Source organism: Coregonus clupeaformis, chromosome 31, assembly GCF_020615455.1.
Source record: "Coregonus clupeaformis isolate EN_2021a chromosome 31, ASM2061545v1, whole genome shotgun sequence".
Lineage (NCBI taxonomy): Eukaryota > Metazoa > Chordata > Actinopteri > Salmoniformes > Salmonidae > Coregonus > Coregonus clupeaformis.
In genome coordinates this window covers 15,763,128-15,779,079 of record NC_059222.1, presented here as the reverse complement: position 1 = coordinate 15,779,079, position 15,952 = coordinate 15,763,128, and the positions used below count along the sequence as shown (strand labels likewise).

The following is a 15,952-nucleotide window of genomic DNA, read 5'->3' as shown; positions in this document are numbered from 1 at the left end:
TCCCAATATGAGTACAAGTACATTCACATAGACATACAAGCCCATGTCTGTCGTAGCTATGACATTTGAGTTCAGTTTGAGTTCACCATACATTGGGCAGACATAACATAACATGTCATTACATGGGCAGGTGTAATATTACATGTCATTACATAGGCAGAGATGTTGGCCGACATGTCACCACATGTCACCATCCGCTAGTACTCTTTGAGTCATGCAGAAGTCTGGCTGCAGGCTCTCAATGGTACAGTCGGAAGTGTCCATGTTACAGAGGCTGCAGTCACAGCTCAGAGCCACAGGGTAGGTGACATGAGGGTCCACCCAAGGGGGACAGTCAGGTAGGCGGATCGAGATCTACGGCAGAGGTAAGGAAACCTCCGCTGCTGTGATAACAGCCCTTGGTGGGGCTGGCTGACCAATGTTCAACCACACAACAAGGCACTCCAGTGAACTGCTGGGCTGTCAGGTGCTGCTTGGTAGAACTCCTCTGTCTGCAACGCCTCATCATCAAGTAGAGAGGGCAGTGAGTCAGATACTATGGTACTTTTAGTACCTGACATTAGGATTGTAACAGATGGTGGTAGAAATAACATAAAGATGGAAGTATAAACATGTAAGAAGGGTTTCAAATAGCTGTAGCTGCTATCTCGTTGTTACTCATAATGCCTACTCATGTCTCAGATAAAAACAAGCCACATCAACCCAACCTGAGGAATCTTTGTTAGCTAATTACCAGCTTCACTACAAACCGGACACACTTTTGCCATTTTACTGTTTCTGGCTATTTCTGTTATTTAGGATCATATGGGTTCTTCCTCGAATTAAAAAAATAGACTCTAAATGACATTGCCACGAGCTGCACCGCAGATATTGAGATTAGCAAATTGCAAGACTGCTGTCACACACAGAATCTGCGCATGTGCACAGGTTCACTTCACGCTGTTACAGCGTGGTAGCCAGGGCACCAAACCAGCAGAGAAGTTGAGCCTCGCGCTTCAACACTCTTAGTTGTTGTGGAAATTGACCAACTGCTGTTTACTTTCTGCATCTGTCATATCGCTGAGTCTATCTTTTTAAAATCGCTTTATTCTAGAATCAGCCTCCCAGTCGCTCAGCTTTATTGATCAAGAAGGAGAAGTGGAAGTGGTAGCTTGTCTTTTAGTTGAAAACACTGGTGGTTCATTCTGTTAAACTCAGCGTCTCGCCTGTGGTTTGAACCTCATAGCTCAGCCTATTAAAAGCTGCTTTCATCTATGCATTTTAAAAAGAAAGCTCTGAATCCAAATATATCCTCATGGCAACCCCCTTCAGTTTTATGGTAGGACGGACCTGGGTATTTCTAATGCCTGGCTTGTTTACCCTTAATTGGGCTGATTCAGGGAGACTGACAATCCCAGCAACAGATGGTGTAGATTAGGCACACAATTATTGCCTTTTACATTACTTTATGAGCAGCGCAAGCTGGCAATTATTTACTGTGTGTGTCTTTATGAGAGAGTGAGTTTGCCAAAACTGACACAGTTTATAAATTCTGTGCAATGGATGTGCCGTGTGTCTCTGTGTCATTCATGGAGAGAGTGCATGAGTTATTGAAATTCTGATCAGCAGGCAGCCCAATTAGTGAACAGGAGTTAGTAGCAGGGTGGATCAGAGGGGCGGGAACAGGGCTCTGGAGATCCCCATCAGCTACACCCATCATGGAGCTGGGAGCTATAAGGACTGATGGAGCTATAAAGACCTTCCACTACCTTCCTTAGACTGCCTCAGCCCGTCACAACAGACTACAATACTACCCCCACACTCACCTCAAACACAGCAATTCCGTTCTTTTACTTTTAGATCTGTGTGTATTGTTGTGAATTGTTAGATATTACTGCACTGCTGGAGCTAGGAACACAAGCATTTCGCTACACCCGCAATAACATCTGCTAAATATGTGTATGAGACAATACAATTTGATTTCATTTGAACACCCCCCCACACTCACCTCAAACACAGCAACACCACCCGCCCCACACTCAACGCCACTCACCCCAACTAACCTCAAATACGGCAACACCACCCCACACTCACCTCCACCCACCCACACTCACCTCCACCTGCTCCACACTCATCTCAAACATAGCAACACAGCCCCACCCGCCCCACACTCACCTCCACCCGCCCCCACACTCATCTCAAACACAGCAACACCACCCCCACCCGCCCCACACTCATCTCCACCCGCCCCAACTCATCTCAAACACAGCAACACAGCCCCACCCGCCCCACACTCATCTGTGAACTTCCCACCCACCTCTACTAGTACTACTGTTGTGTGCTATGAATCTTTGTATAGTGTTTTTGACTTCCTCTGTGTGATCTGATCATTGTCCTGATCTTTCAGAGTTTGCCTATGGAGGACACCCATATCCATTTTCAGGGATATTTGAGATAACGCCAGGGGATGCCACAGAACTCGGGGAGACATTCAAATTCAAGTGAGTATCACGGCTTAAATCGAGGGTTTCTTGAAAAACAAGGTATGGTTAGTTGCCTAGTTGAGCTAAAACATGAGAACATCCTTAAACCTGTTTGTAGTGGAACCAGTACTGTTGTTGACGTTTTGGTAGATATGTTTACTTATGTGTTCTTTCTTCACTGCTTGTGATGGATTCTGAAAACTGGTCATTTCTATTCATAATGGTCAAGTTTTTTTTTTCTTCTGTTAAGCAGAACATAGGATCACGAGAATACCGAGAAGTCACATAGGATTTCTGCCTCAAGCGACACTGAGGATCACATGAATAGCTAATGGTTACTGACAGTTTTTTTCTTCAATTGTTGTAGAGACAACCTGCATAGCCAATTTATTTTCTTTATCTAGCAATAATTTTGTGACAAGGATGCTCCCTAAAATGGTCGTCATTATTTACTGGCTTGTTGAAGTGTCTAGCCTTTACAGCTATGTTCAATGAAGCACACTGTTACAATTATAGTGATGGAGGAAGAAGAAGAGTGAAATCTCAGCTGGACTTACATAGAATGTTATTTACACACTTGCCTGTATAAGAGTACAGAAGAACGTGTGTGTGGAGTTGGGGTGTTTCTACAGCATGTCCTTGCCGATGTGCGTGCATTCATGCAAGCCCCTAGTTGGCGTCTGGCTACTTTTGATTGTGTGTGTACTGTGTGTGTGAGGCTTGAGCGAGTGGCTCTGTAGCTTGTTTGCATAAATGATGCTCTAGTTGAGCAGCCCCATGGCACTGGAGTGTCTCTGCTACTGATGCCAATGAGTAGAACATGTTCTAAATAAACTTTCTGTGTATGGTTTGTTTATTTCTTTGTGTGTGTGTACACCTGCTATGGGAGGATACTATATGGGAGAGACGATAAAACATCACAGTAATGTTGGTTGGATGACGCAATTGTTTTGCGTTCTACATAAAAACAACTTGCAGGATCTTCTATATAATCATTTCCAGGGGTTGCCTAACTATTGTCATGTCCTCCCTCACATAATGCCTCCAGCATCCATTTTCCTAACTTACCTTTATCTATATAGCTCTATGTGCACTCTACTTATTTGTATATAATGTATGTAAACTCTGTGTAAACTCCTCTGTCTGTATTCTGTCTCTAAATGTTGTCTATCACGAGCAGCACCATATCACTAAGTAACATTCAGAGTGTGTGTAAATGTCCTTGGCGAATGAAGATGATTCTCATCTTCTGATGGTGGTTGTTGAGTGATAAGGCTGCTCCTGTTTATGTACAGCAATGCTCCGAAGATACTGTAGTTGCTAACACCGTGGTCCATTTCTCGCCCACAGCTCAGACATGCTGCATTTTGGTTAGGCTGAGTCACTTCTGTGAAGATGAAGAGCTTCATCTATAATCGAAGTGAACTCTGCCTGTGTAGTCATTACTCAGATGGGCCGGTCTGTTGTGTAGATTCCATGCATAGCATTTTTTATCTAAAATGATAAAAGGTAGATTATGAAGTCTTTAGGCAACATTTTACATCCGCAAAACTGCCCTTGAGCTCTGCAAATAATCTTGAATAGTCACAATAAGTAGGAATTATAATTTCTCATTTTAAAATGTAAAACATTGCCTTGTATGGTGAAAAAAGGTGCTTAGAATTGACCTTCTCCTCTGTGTTGATCCTGTTCCTGGCATCAGAGAGGCCATTGTTCTGGGCAGCACAGACTTCACAGAGGAGGATGTGGAGCGCATTGTGGAGGAGCTGGGGAAGGAGTACAAGGGGAATGCCTACCACCTCATGCACAAGAACTGTAACCACTTCTCCTCAGCCCTGTCGGAGGTAAGGGACGCTCTGAACATTCACTCACTCACTCACACACACACACACACACACACACACACACACACACACATATATTATTTATGCCCAAGCTCTCCTTAAGGAAAGACAAAGGCCTATATCCCTGCGTTGTCCAGGGTGCGTCACAGTGGTCCACATAAGACAAGAATTCCATCCTCCCCACCAGCTCACCTCTTGTCACCAGGGCTAGAGCATTCTAGGTCAGGGTGCCTGGATGTAGTGCCACTTTGCCCTGACGTTGAACCTGCCAGATGCCAGGTCCAGCCTAGCACAGTCTCACAAAGAGCAGAGAAGGAGAATCCCCCACACCCCACGGGACAGATGACAAATATCTCAACCTGTGTTAGTTCAGTGTGTTGAGTAGAAGCCAAGCAATTTGAGTTTATAAGTACAGTGTTAGAGCAGATTGGTGGAGCGGGTGAATAATGAGTATGATTACACCCATCATTTGTGTGGCAGACAGGAATTAGAGAGCTCTGCTGCAAGCCCAGACACACTGCCCCAGCTGCCAGGCCCACTGCCCCAGCTGCCAGGCCCACTGCCCCAGCTGCCAGGCCCACTGCCCCAGCTGCCAGGCCCACTGCCCCAGCTGCCAGGCCCACTGCCCCAGCTGCCAGGCCCACTGCCCCAGCTGCCAGGCCCACTGCCCCAGCTGCCAGGCCCACTGCCCCAGCTGCCAGGCCCACTGCCCCAGCTGCCAGGCCCACTGCCCCAGCTGCCAGGCCCTGTCATACACCACTGACAGAAACTCCTCCTGACTCATACACCTACATATGCAAATACAACACACACACATATACTAGCAAACACCTACATATGCAAATACAACACACACACATATACTAGCAAACACCTACAGACAAACTCACTCTCTCACACATGTATGCTCACACAATGTGACTGTTTGAATAGAATTCATTGCATAGTTCAATGATTTCCTCAGAGAACCCAGTGTATTTGAACCAAATTGTTCTAGAGAGAGGAAATTAGGCTAATTGTCAATTCTTACAGAGCATTCTGTCTTCTCCCATCATTTACACCCCTTGGTCTTGTTGATTCCCATCTTTATAATGAAACACTGCACTAGTGCAGTGGATATTCACTTCTGTGGCCGTTCCTGTCTATTAGGGACTGTCTTTAGCTGTGAAGTACGTGTGAATGTGTTTCCTGGGGACGGTGAAGAGGGAGGTGACTAATACTCAGATGTCTCTAACACTGATAATCCTCTCTTCATTTGAAAGGCAAATGAAGTGGGCCTGATGACACTCTGGATAAGAACATATTTACAGTGAAACCAGCACCTCTTCCTCTTGAAGTGTTGAAACACTCATTTAGCTCGTATCTGTCACAAGCCGGGCTAGAAACTCCGGTCTCAGATGTGGAGAGCTGGGGGTACTACCCCTTAGCCACAGAGGAGGTGTTGTAGGACCCAAATGAAACACCCAAGGCAATACTCCAGGCAAGTAGATTTAATGTTCCAAAACAGGAGGCAAAACAAAACAACTCCACGAGGGGAGAAAAACAAACTAAAGATAACTTTGAACAACTTACTAGGACAGACACGGTGGGACAAAGCAGGAGACACATAGTCAGGACGCAATAACCAAGTGAGAAACAAGGGGAAAACACACAGCTAAAATACACAAGGGGAAACAAGGCACAGGTGACCTGGATCAAGCTAATTAGGACACATGAGGAAGAACTAAGGCAGAGGGGAACACAGATGACCTCTAGAGGCCCGGAGACAAACAGGAGGCAGGAAGCTGACAGGACCCCCTCCTCTAGGAACGACTCCTGACGTTCCTTCCAGAACACCCTGGCCCCAGGGTGCGAAAATCTCGGATCAAACCTGGGTCCAGGATGTCCCTGGCTGGAACCCAGGAGCGCTCCTCCGGCCCGTAGCCCTCCCAGTCCACCAGATACTGCAGAGAGTTCTGGACCCTCCGGGAGTCCAGTATCCGGCGGACTGTGTAGGCTGGCTGGCCGTCAATGATCCTGGGAGGTGGCGGGGGTCTGCGTGGGGGGCAAAGGGAGAAGACAAGACAGGTTTAAGGAGTGAAACATGGAAAGTGGGGTTAACTCTAAGGGAGCGAGGGAGAACCAAACGATACGACACAGGGTTAACCTTTCTAGCAATGCGGAAAGGCCCGATGTATCTCTGGGAAAGCTTCCTGGATTCGACCCGGAGGGGCAGGTTCTTAGTGGCCAACCAAACTCTCTGACCAGCTCGGAAACTAGGGGCCGTCCGGCGGTGGCGATTAGCCTGACTTTGGTATCTCTGGGAGGTCCGAAGGAGGGCACGCCTGGCCTTCTTCCAGGTCCGCCTACAGCGTTGGACAAAGCGCTGGGCCGAGGGAACACCAACTTGCGCCTCCTCCTCTGGAAACAATGGAGGGTTGTAACCGAACTGGCATTCGAAGGGGGACAATCCGGTGGCTGAGGACTGGAGGGTGTTGTGGGCATATTCAGCCCAAATGATATAGGTGGCCCAAGACGTGGGATTACTGGCCGCCATACACCGCAGGGTGGTCTCCAGATCCTGATTAATCCGTTCCGTTTGGCCATTAGACTCTGGATGGAACCCCGACGATAGGCTGGCTGTGGCCCCAACAAGCCTGCAGAAGGCCCCCAAAACCGGGACGAGAATTGGGGACCTCGGTCAGAGACCACGTCCAGGGGAATACCAAATATCCGGAAGACATGGTTCATGAGGAGCTCAGCAGTCTCCTTAGCCGAGGGCAGCTTGGGCAGGGGAATAAACCGGGCAGCCTTAGAGAACCGGTCTACCACCACTAGGATGACGGTGTTGCCCTGGGATAGAGGAAGTCCCGTAACAAAGTCCAGAGAAAGGTGTGACCATGGCCTTCGAGGAACAGGTAAGGGATGGAGCAGTCCCTGGGGTCGCTGGCGTGTCGACTTTCCCTGGTTGCACACAGGGCAGGCCTCAACATAGACCTGCACGTCCTTCTTGATGGACGGCCACCAAAACCGCCGTCGGAGGAACTCCAGTGTGCGAGCACTGCCTGGATGGCATGTCAAGGGCGACTCATGACCCCACTGTAAGACGCGGCCCCGAACAGAGAGAGGAACGTACAGGCGACCGGCAGGACCACCGCCTGGATCGGGCTCCTGGACAAGAGCTTCTCGTACCCCTCTTTCTAGTTCCCACTGAAGAGGTGCGACGATCCTAGACCTCGGAATAATCGATGCTAAGGGCTTCTCTTGTAACTCGGGAGAATAGACTCGAGACAGAGCATCCGGCTTGACGTTCTTGGTGCCAGGTCGGTAAGTCAGGAGGAACTGGAATCGATTAAAGAAAAGGGACCATCGTGCTTGCCGAGGGTTCATCCGCTTAGCCTGTTGGAGATATTCCAGGTTCTTGTGGTCTGTGAGAACCTGGAAAGGGTGCTGAGCCCCCTCAAGCCAATGGCGCCACTCTTCCAATGCCAGTTTTACCGCAAGCAACTCTAGATCCCCCACGTGGTAGTTGCGCTCGGCCTCAGACAGGCGGCGAGACATGAAGGCACAAGGGTGTAATCTCCCATCCGCACCCCTCTGTGACAGGACGGCTCCCACCCCCACCTCTGAGGCGTCCACCTCCACCACGAAAGGTCTCTCTGGGTCAGGGGTCACCAGAATCGGAGCAGACGTGAAGTGGCGCTTGAGATCCTCGAAGGCCCCTGCTGCTTCCGGACCCCAGTGAATCTTGGTCCCTCCTCCCTTGGTAAGCGTCGTCAAGGGGGCTACCACTAGTGATGGGTCATGCGCACAAGCATCGGCTCTGAGAGCCGGCTCTTTGTAGTGAATCAGAAGAGCCGGCTCGCATCGAGTGAGAGCCGGCTCCCAGTTTTTTGCCCATTCGCTGCTTAGGTTTCACTTTCACAGAGGTCTGTTATGATTGGCCAGCATGGCGACCAGCATGCGGCATTCACGTGAGAATTAAGGATGTGTAAACAGAGAGGGGGCGGGGCAGACACACCACTTGACTCCACTGCAAGTGAAGAGAGAGACAGAGCGGACTGAGGAGCGTGTGTGCGTCTTGCATTGTCGTGTCGTTTAACTATGAGTGACACTAGAAAGCGAAGCAGCATCTGGCTGCAGTTTAAAGATATTGGGAACAAGAAAGCAGAGTGCCTTCACTGCAAAACGAAGGTCACTATAAGAGCAGGTTCCACCACAAACCTGCATAGACATACAAGAACTGTCCATCCTACAGTGCAGTTAGAGGAGAGAGGGCAAGCCAGCTCACCATCTACTGATCCTGGTGTGTCTCATACCAGAACAACAGCTGCTGTAACGTCTACTGCCATCCCCATGCGTGCAAGTATAACCTCTCCTACTGCAACTGATGTGATGGAGGGGAGACTATGTATTGTTGCCACATCAGTTCCTTCTGAGAGAATCTTCTCCAAAACAGGGCAGATACTCACGGAGAGGCGAAATCGTATCAGGCCTATCAGCCCATCCAAGCTGAGGCATCTGATCTTCCTGAATGCCAACCTGCCCTGAGGACTAATGCTGTTTGCTGGAGTTTGGTTCTGGTTTTGATTCTGTTCTGTGGATTTGTTTGAAGTTTATTGTTAATTTGTGCAATAAAAAAGTTTAATTGAAATAAACAAATGTAAGAGTGGTTTTGTCACAGAATAAATGCACAGAATTAGGCATTATAAGGTCTCTCATAAAAACACTGAAAGCAAAAGGGTTTTCAACACATAAACCATGATTTTTTTTCAAAGTTAAGGTAAAATATAGGCTACAAAAGATCCTAAATAAAGAGCCGTTCGGGAGTCGAAAGAGCCGGCTCTTCTTTGGGAGCCGAGTCAAAAGAGCCGGCTCTCAGAAAAGAGCCGAACTTCCCATCATTAGCTACCACCGAGCTGAAATTTTTAATGAACTTCCGATAGAAGTTAGAAAAGCCAATGAACCGTTGAACCTCCTTGACCGTGGCAGGTGTGGGCCAATCGTGGACCGCCTTGACCTTCTTGGGATCCATCTCTAGGTGCCCGGGAGTGACAATAAACCCGAGAAACTGAGTCTGAGAAACATGAAATTCACACTTCTCAGGCTTAACGTAGAGGTGATTGTCAAGGAGCCTCTGGAGAACCCTGCTAACATGCCCCTCATGCTCCTTCAGTGACCTCGAGAAGATGAGGATATCGTCCAGGTACACGAAGACGAACAGATTAAGCATATCCCGGAGAACATCATTAATCAGGGCTTGGAATACTGCGGGGGGCATTGGTGAGCCCGAACGGCATCACCCGATATTCATAGTGCCCCGTGGGCGTGTTGAACGCCGTCTTCCATTCGTCTCCTTGCCGGATCCGCACGAGATGGTAAGCATTGCGGAGATCCAGCTTAGTAAAAATGGAAGCCCCTTGAAGCAGCTCAAAAGCAGTGGCCATGAGAGGAAGGGGGTATCGATTCCGAACCGTGATCTTGTTGAGTCCCCGGTAATCAATACAAGGCCTAAGACCCCCGTCTTTCTTTTCAACAAAAAGAAGCCCGCCCCAGCCGGGAAGTAGAGGCATAGATGAGGCCGGCTGCCAAGGACTCCTTAATGTAGGTGTCCATAGCTGCGTGCTCGGGGAGGACAAGGAAAAGATCCGACCTCTAGGAGGGCAGCACCCAGGGAGTAGATCAATGGCACAGTCATACGTGCGATGAGGCGGTAAGGAAGTAGCCCGGGCCTTGCTGAACACTGCCTTGAACCGATGGTAAACACTGGGGACTCGGGAGACGTCAACAGACTCTTGAAACTGGGTACTAGGGGCTGAGGGACTCTGTAGCATGCAGGTGAGTTGGCAGGCGGGACCCCAGCTTAGAATGGTGCCCGTAGGCCAGTCGATCTGGGGATTATGTCTGCATAGCCAAGGGTGACCCAGGATAATAGGATACTCGGGAGAGTCAATGAGATAGAAGGTCTCCTCCTGCTGGTGTTGAGAGATGGTAAGTCGCAGGGACTGAGTCGCCTCGGTAACCTTTCCTGGTTCCAGAGGTCTGCCATCTAAGGCTGTAACTGCCTGGGGTTGAGGAAGTAGTTGGGTAGGGATCTTAAGTTCCTTAGCCAAGGTTACATCCAGGAAATCACCTGCGGCACCGGAATCGATCATAGCCTGGACCCGATGCTGGTGGCCCCCCAGGACAGAGTGGCTGGAATAGCCAGGACAGCGTTAGTAGGAGGCGCTCTAACTCTCCCCCATCACAGCCCTCCTGTAGCTGGGCGGGGACAGGCGTTTCCCAGCTCGGGGCAAGCGGAGCGGAAGTGGCCGGCAACCCCGCAGTAGAGGCACCGACGTTCCCTCATGCGACGTTCCCTTTCGTTGGGAGAAAGCCTGGAACGGCCTAACTGCATGCTCTCCGGGGAATCCTGGAGCAGTTCAGGAGCCGGGGAAGCTCTGAATGACGGAGTCCAAACAGGAGAAACAGAGCTGCTCAGAGGAACTTGGGAATGAGACACCTGACGGCGAGCCGTTCTCCGCTCTCTTAGACGATTGTCCAGGCGGATGGCCAAGGCTATGAGGGACTCGAGATCACCAGCTGGTTCTCGGGTGGCTAACTCATCTTGAAGGGGCTCAGATAACCCTCCCTGAAAGCAGACCCTCAGCGCTTCATCATTCCATCCGCTCCTAGCTGCTATGGTCCGGAAATCAATGGCAAAATCTGCCGTGCTTCGGGGCCCCTGACGGAGAGACAGTAGGCGCTTGGAAGCCTCCCGCCCACTGACAGGATGATCGAACACCCGCTTGAACTCTTCTACAAATGCAGCGTGGGAGTCACAACAGGCCTCCTGGGACTGCCACACCGCAGAAGCCCAGGCGAGCGCCTTGTCTGAAAGAAGGGTAATGATGTAGGCAATCTTGGAACGGTCTGTGGGAAAACTTGAGGGTTGGAGCTCGAAGGTGAGGGAGCATTGGGTGAGGAAACCCTGGCAAGAGCTTGGATCCCCAGAAAAGGGCTTGGGAGGTGGTAGTCGGGGCTCCGCCAACCGAGACGACCTGTCGTCACTGGGGGTGACCTGGGGGAAGGGAGAGGACCAGGGAGGCGTTCAAAGAGCTGGCGGAGGGAACTCATCATTTCGGCCAGGAGTTGAGAATGACTAGCCATCAGCTCCTCTTGTCGGCTGAGAACGGCTTCATGGCGCTGGAAAGAAGCCTCATGTCGAGTGATCACCGCCAACAGGTCCGGGGAACTGAGTGTTTCTGGGTCCATGATTGACTTGGTTATTCTGTCACAAGCCGGGCTAGAAACTCCGGTCTCAGATGTGGAGAGCTGGGGGTACTACCCCTTAGCCACAGAGGAGGTGTTGTAGGACCCAAATGAAACACCCAAGGCAATACTCCAGGCAAGTAGATTTAATGTTCCAAAACAGGAGGCAAAACAAAACAACTCCACGAGGGAGAAAAACAAACTAAAGATAACTTTGAACAACTTACTAGGACAGACACGGTGGGACAAAGCAGGAGACACATAGTCAGGACGCAATAACCAAGTGAGAAACAAGGGGAAAACACACAGCTAAAATACACAAGGGGAAACAAGGCACAGGTGACCTGGATCAAGCTAATTAGGACACATGAGGAAGAACTAAGGCAGAGGGGAACACAGATGACCTCTAGAGGCCCGGAGACAAACAGGAGGCAGGAAGCTGACACACACGAGGAAGAACTAAGGCAGAGGGGAACACAGATGACCTCTAGAGGCCCGGAGACAAACAGGAGGCAGGAAGCTGACAGTATCATCTTGTTAACACTGCTACAACCAAACACGTCTAGTATGACTCAATGTATGACTATATTGTGTAGACTGAGTCAGAGCGTTGTTTCTAGTCATTTGCGATTCCCACCCAAAAAAAAGTATATTAATGTAAGCAAATAATTTTAAGATGTATCTATGCATAGCCTAGATATGTAATCTTGTTGTAGAGTCCTCTCCCTATTGGATGATAGAATTGTTCAGGAATAGAATGGAGATGTCTGCCTCAGGCATACAGCGCTTCTCTCTCTTCCTTGTTGTGTGGGAAGGATCTGTTTGACAGTTTCATTTTCTGACAGCCTGATTTGCTCGTGGGATTATGCGTGATTGCTCCACAGTGAAGGAATCTGTGAGAGAGAACTTTGAATGGGATTAGCTCTGCAAAGACCACCACAGATCCCCAGCTCTAGGTGTGATAGTTATTTATTTCAGACCTGTTAGGTTTCTGTACAGAAATCCTACATCCAGGACGGCAGCCTATCATTGTCTTTCATTTCTCTGTGGTCTATTTTAGGTGATAATTTGCAAAAAAATGATGATACTGTATGGGAGAACACAGCATTCCTACTGAAACTGATTTCTCAACCGCAGAGAATCAATCAACCGATTGGTAGCCTATTTCTCATGGGTAGCCTATATAGACATATTGTCATTGGTAGCCTACATCAAGCCTCATGAGCAATGTCTTGCCTTTTCATGTGAAATGTAGGCGAAGACTAACAACCTCACAATTACATTGTGCAGTTGTGAACATTAATGTCACTGCTCACAAGGATGTTAACCCACACACAATTGAAGCCCATCACTGCAGGCTTGTTTGAGGCGTTAAGGCTATTTTATAGCTCCATCCCATCAGGCCACAGCCTCCAGAATGATTATCCTCCTCTCTGCCTCAGTGCTGCTGCTGTTATCATCACACTTAGCTTGTTTTTCACAGCCAGAGGCTTTTCCCATCCAATACCTGGTTTTTCCAAAGTGGAATACTTCCATTACACGTCAAGAGGACTAAAGATACAAATCTACAGCTAATACCACTTTGAAAGAAAGGGCAATTTGTGTTTCTCTGCATTTACTGGGTCAGTTTGTTGGTTTGGTGTTCGCTTTGGACCACAAGGTTTGAAAATATTGGTTTTATGGTTGCACTATTTTCACAGGAAATATATTTTTATCGTGATGTGAGAAATTCTAAGAATGTCATATGTTAGAGAAGCGAGAGGGGACAGATAACAATTCAACACCGGTGTCTTTGTCAGAGTCTTGACCTCTTCCATTCACTGGGGTGATAACATGTTACTGTGCTGAGCAAAAGGAATGGTCCTGGCTAGTGGCCATTAATGAAGTCATTACATTGTAATGATGTCCGTACTTAGCAAGACGATACATCCACACTATTTTCACATTGTAATAGCACCCAGTCCATCAGATGAATAAGGGTCCAATTGAATACAGTCTAGTGGAGTACATTCCAATACCTCAATGACCATTAGCTATATCCTGCTTAGTAGGGCCAAATGCCTTACTGCTACAGTATCAGCAGATCCATTTCCAGTAAGGCCTAGCACTCTAGTATCAGGTATCAGTGCTGCATGTCTCTGTTCTACTCTGCGCTCTTCCTGTCTGTCCATCAGATCCTGTGTGGCAGGGAGATCCCGCGCTGGGTGAACCGGCTGGCCTACTTCAGCTCCTGTGTGCCCTTCCTGCAGAGCTGCCTGCCCAAAGAGTGGCTGACCCCGGCCGCCCTGCAGTCCAGCGTCAGCCAGGAGCTCCAGGGGGAACTGGAGGAGGCAGAGGACGCCTCCGCCTCTCTGGCCTCCATGAGCTCCATGCCTTCCCCCTCCCTCTCCTCTCCTTCCCCCTCCAGGCTGCCCAGGGTTCCCCGACATCAGCCCCGCCGATAGGACTAGTCCCAGGGTTCACCATTGCCTTCAGTGACAGGCTCTGGCAGGGCCCCTCCACATGGACAGGCTTACTGTACTGTACACCACTCTGCCAATAGACACTAACCCCAAACCCAACCCACCCCCCTACCTACCACCCCTGCCTACTGCGCTCCTGATGAGACTTGCCATCCACCAGCGGCATTGAAGCCCCGCCTACACTGACTTGACTGGCAGACTTGGGGTAATGGCTACAGGCTCGGAGTACTGTTGTTTTACACGTAAAAAACAACATTCAGTTCATGTTTTGTGTAATTTCTTCATTTTCTTGGCCTTTATTTTATATACTCAGGACTCTAAAAAAATATTTTCTATGTTTAGCTTCTTTTGCTTTTCTAACGCTTTAGTCATCACTCTATATAGCATTTTCTAAAATGCATTTTTAATCCTCTTTTGTTTACAACCTGTTTGTGTGTGTATGTTTATGAGTGTGTGTTTTACAATTACCGAGAAGCTACCACCTGGGCCAAACACCTCCACACTTTTCTTACGACACACACAGCTGATGTCTACCCCCGTGGCAGCTGTGCCTGGAGATTTTTACTGTACCTGCTCGTTGAGCTCTGCACTGTTTCTCTATAGTTTACCTGTTTCTCTCTTTGTAAAGCAGCGGACTCCTTAACCTAGAATAACTAACTTACTTCAGATGTTTTACACCGTTTTTAGAGTCTTCTGTGTAACTGAAAATATTTGTATCTCGTTTTAAAGTTATTAAAGAAAAATATATGACATAGATTGTTGTTTTAATGAGTTATTAACTAAACGTATTCTCCCTACTGAACATGGTGCTGATGTCAATATAGCTTAATTACATTTCTAATAGCCAGGAGGGAGTCAGCCTATTTGTATGCAGACTCCCCCCTCCTTCATCTGGGTTGCTGCTGTTGCCCTTGACTGCAATAACATCTCTGTGACAGAAATCTGATTGGCCTCCATTGTTTGGATTGTACTTGGCACATACCTATGGCTATTGAACAACACTCAACGTGTATTAACATGGGTTTTCCTGTTGAAGTAGCAGTTGTTGCCCAAACAGGATATTTTCCCACAGTATATGAAGGCTCCAGACTGATTCATGTTAGCAAAGAGACACTGTAGATTTCCCACCATTCATGACTCCAAAAAAAGCTAGATTCAAGCTTACTGTATTTTCTCTCAAGATAAATGTTCTGTGAAACTGACCAACCTGCTCAGGATGTGCTACCTCAATGGAAATTTTCATGGAACTTTCTGTCAAATGGAGAAGTTCTGGAAAAGTGAGCTGTCCATCTTAACTCAAAAGCAGTAGAGCTAACTACTAAATGTGATCATTAATATTTACTCACTGTGCCTTTTTGACCCTCGATACGCAATCCTGTTAGCCAGAATTTTCCATTTAGAGTGAGGTAGCTCAGATTTTCAGACCACCAAGGTCCTTGCTCGGTTGCCGTCAGTGTCAACTGTCTTCACTCAGATCTCTGTGTTGACATATTTCCACCTCTCATCACCAGCCAAGGCACCAAAGGATCAAGTCCCCTAGATCTACTCTGTCATGGTGACTTGAATGACACACTTCAGATATGTCAGGATGGCTTTTTCCTCTGGAAGTCCTGTTTCTGTTACACCTCTGAGGTGTGATGACCCCCTAGTGGCGTAGTGAACACATTGCCCTGTTTAAATGAAAAATATCTCCATGAACAGTGCGCTCTGTAGCATCAGTTTATTGAATGATGAGGATGAATCTATTGAAATTGACCGATCAAAATCAAACAACCATTTTTAAAATGATTATTAAGCCCCATTGAAACAGGAGGGGACAATTATTGACAGAATTGAAGAATTCTGAATTTGAGTGTTTTAGAGGCGGGTCTCAGTGACGGTCTCCGACAGAGTAACCACAGTCTGCGTCTCCTCTGGCTGCCTGCTCAGATTATTTTTACAGCAGAGTAAAGCC

The 15,952-nt window shown here is 48.2% G+C and overlaps 1 protein-coding gene across 1 annotated transcript; it reads left to right on the top strand.

Moving 5' to 3' along the window:
* The first annotated feature begins 7 nt into the window (after nucleotides 1-7).
* On the top strand, nucleotides 8-14,752 carry LOC123482390 (deubiquitinase DESI2-like). The gene is made up of 5 exons (XM_045209923.1): nucleotides 8-17; nucleotides 327-365; nucleotides 2,387-2,480; nucleotides 4,165-4,306; nucleotides 13,711-14,752. The coding sequence occupies exons 1-5, from the start codon at nucleotides 8-10 to the stop codon at nucleotides 13,978-13,980; spliced, it is 555 nt and encodes a 184-aa protein (XP_045065858.1). The 3' UTR covers nucleotides 13,981-14,752.
* Nucleotides 14,753-15,952: the final 1,200 nt, after the last annotated feature.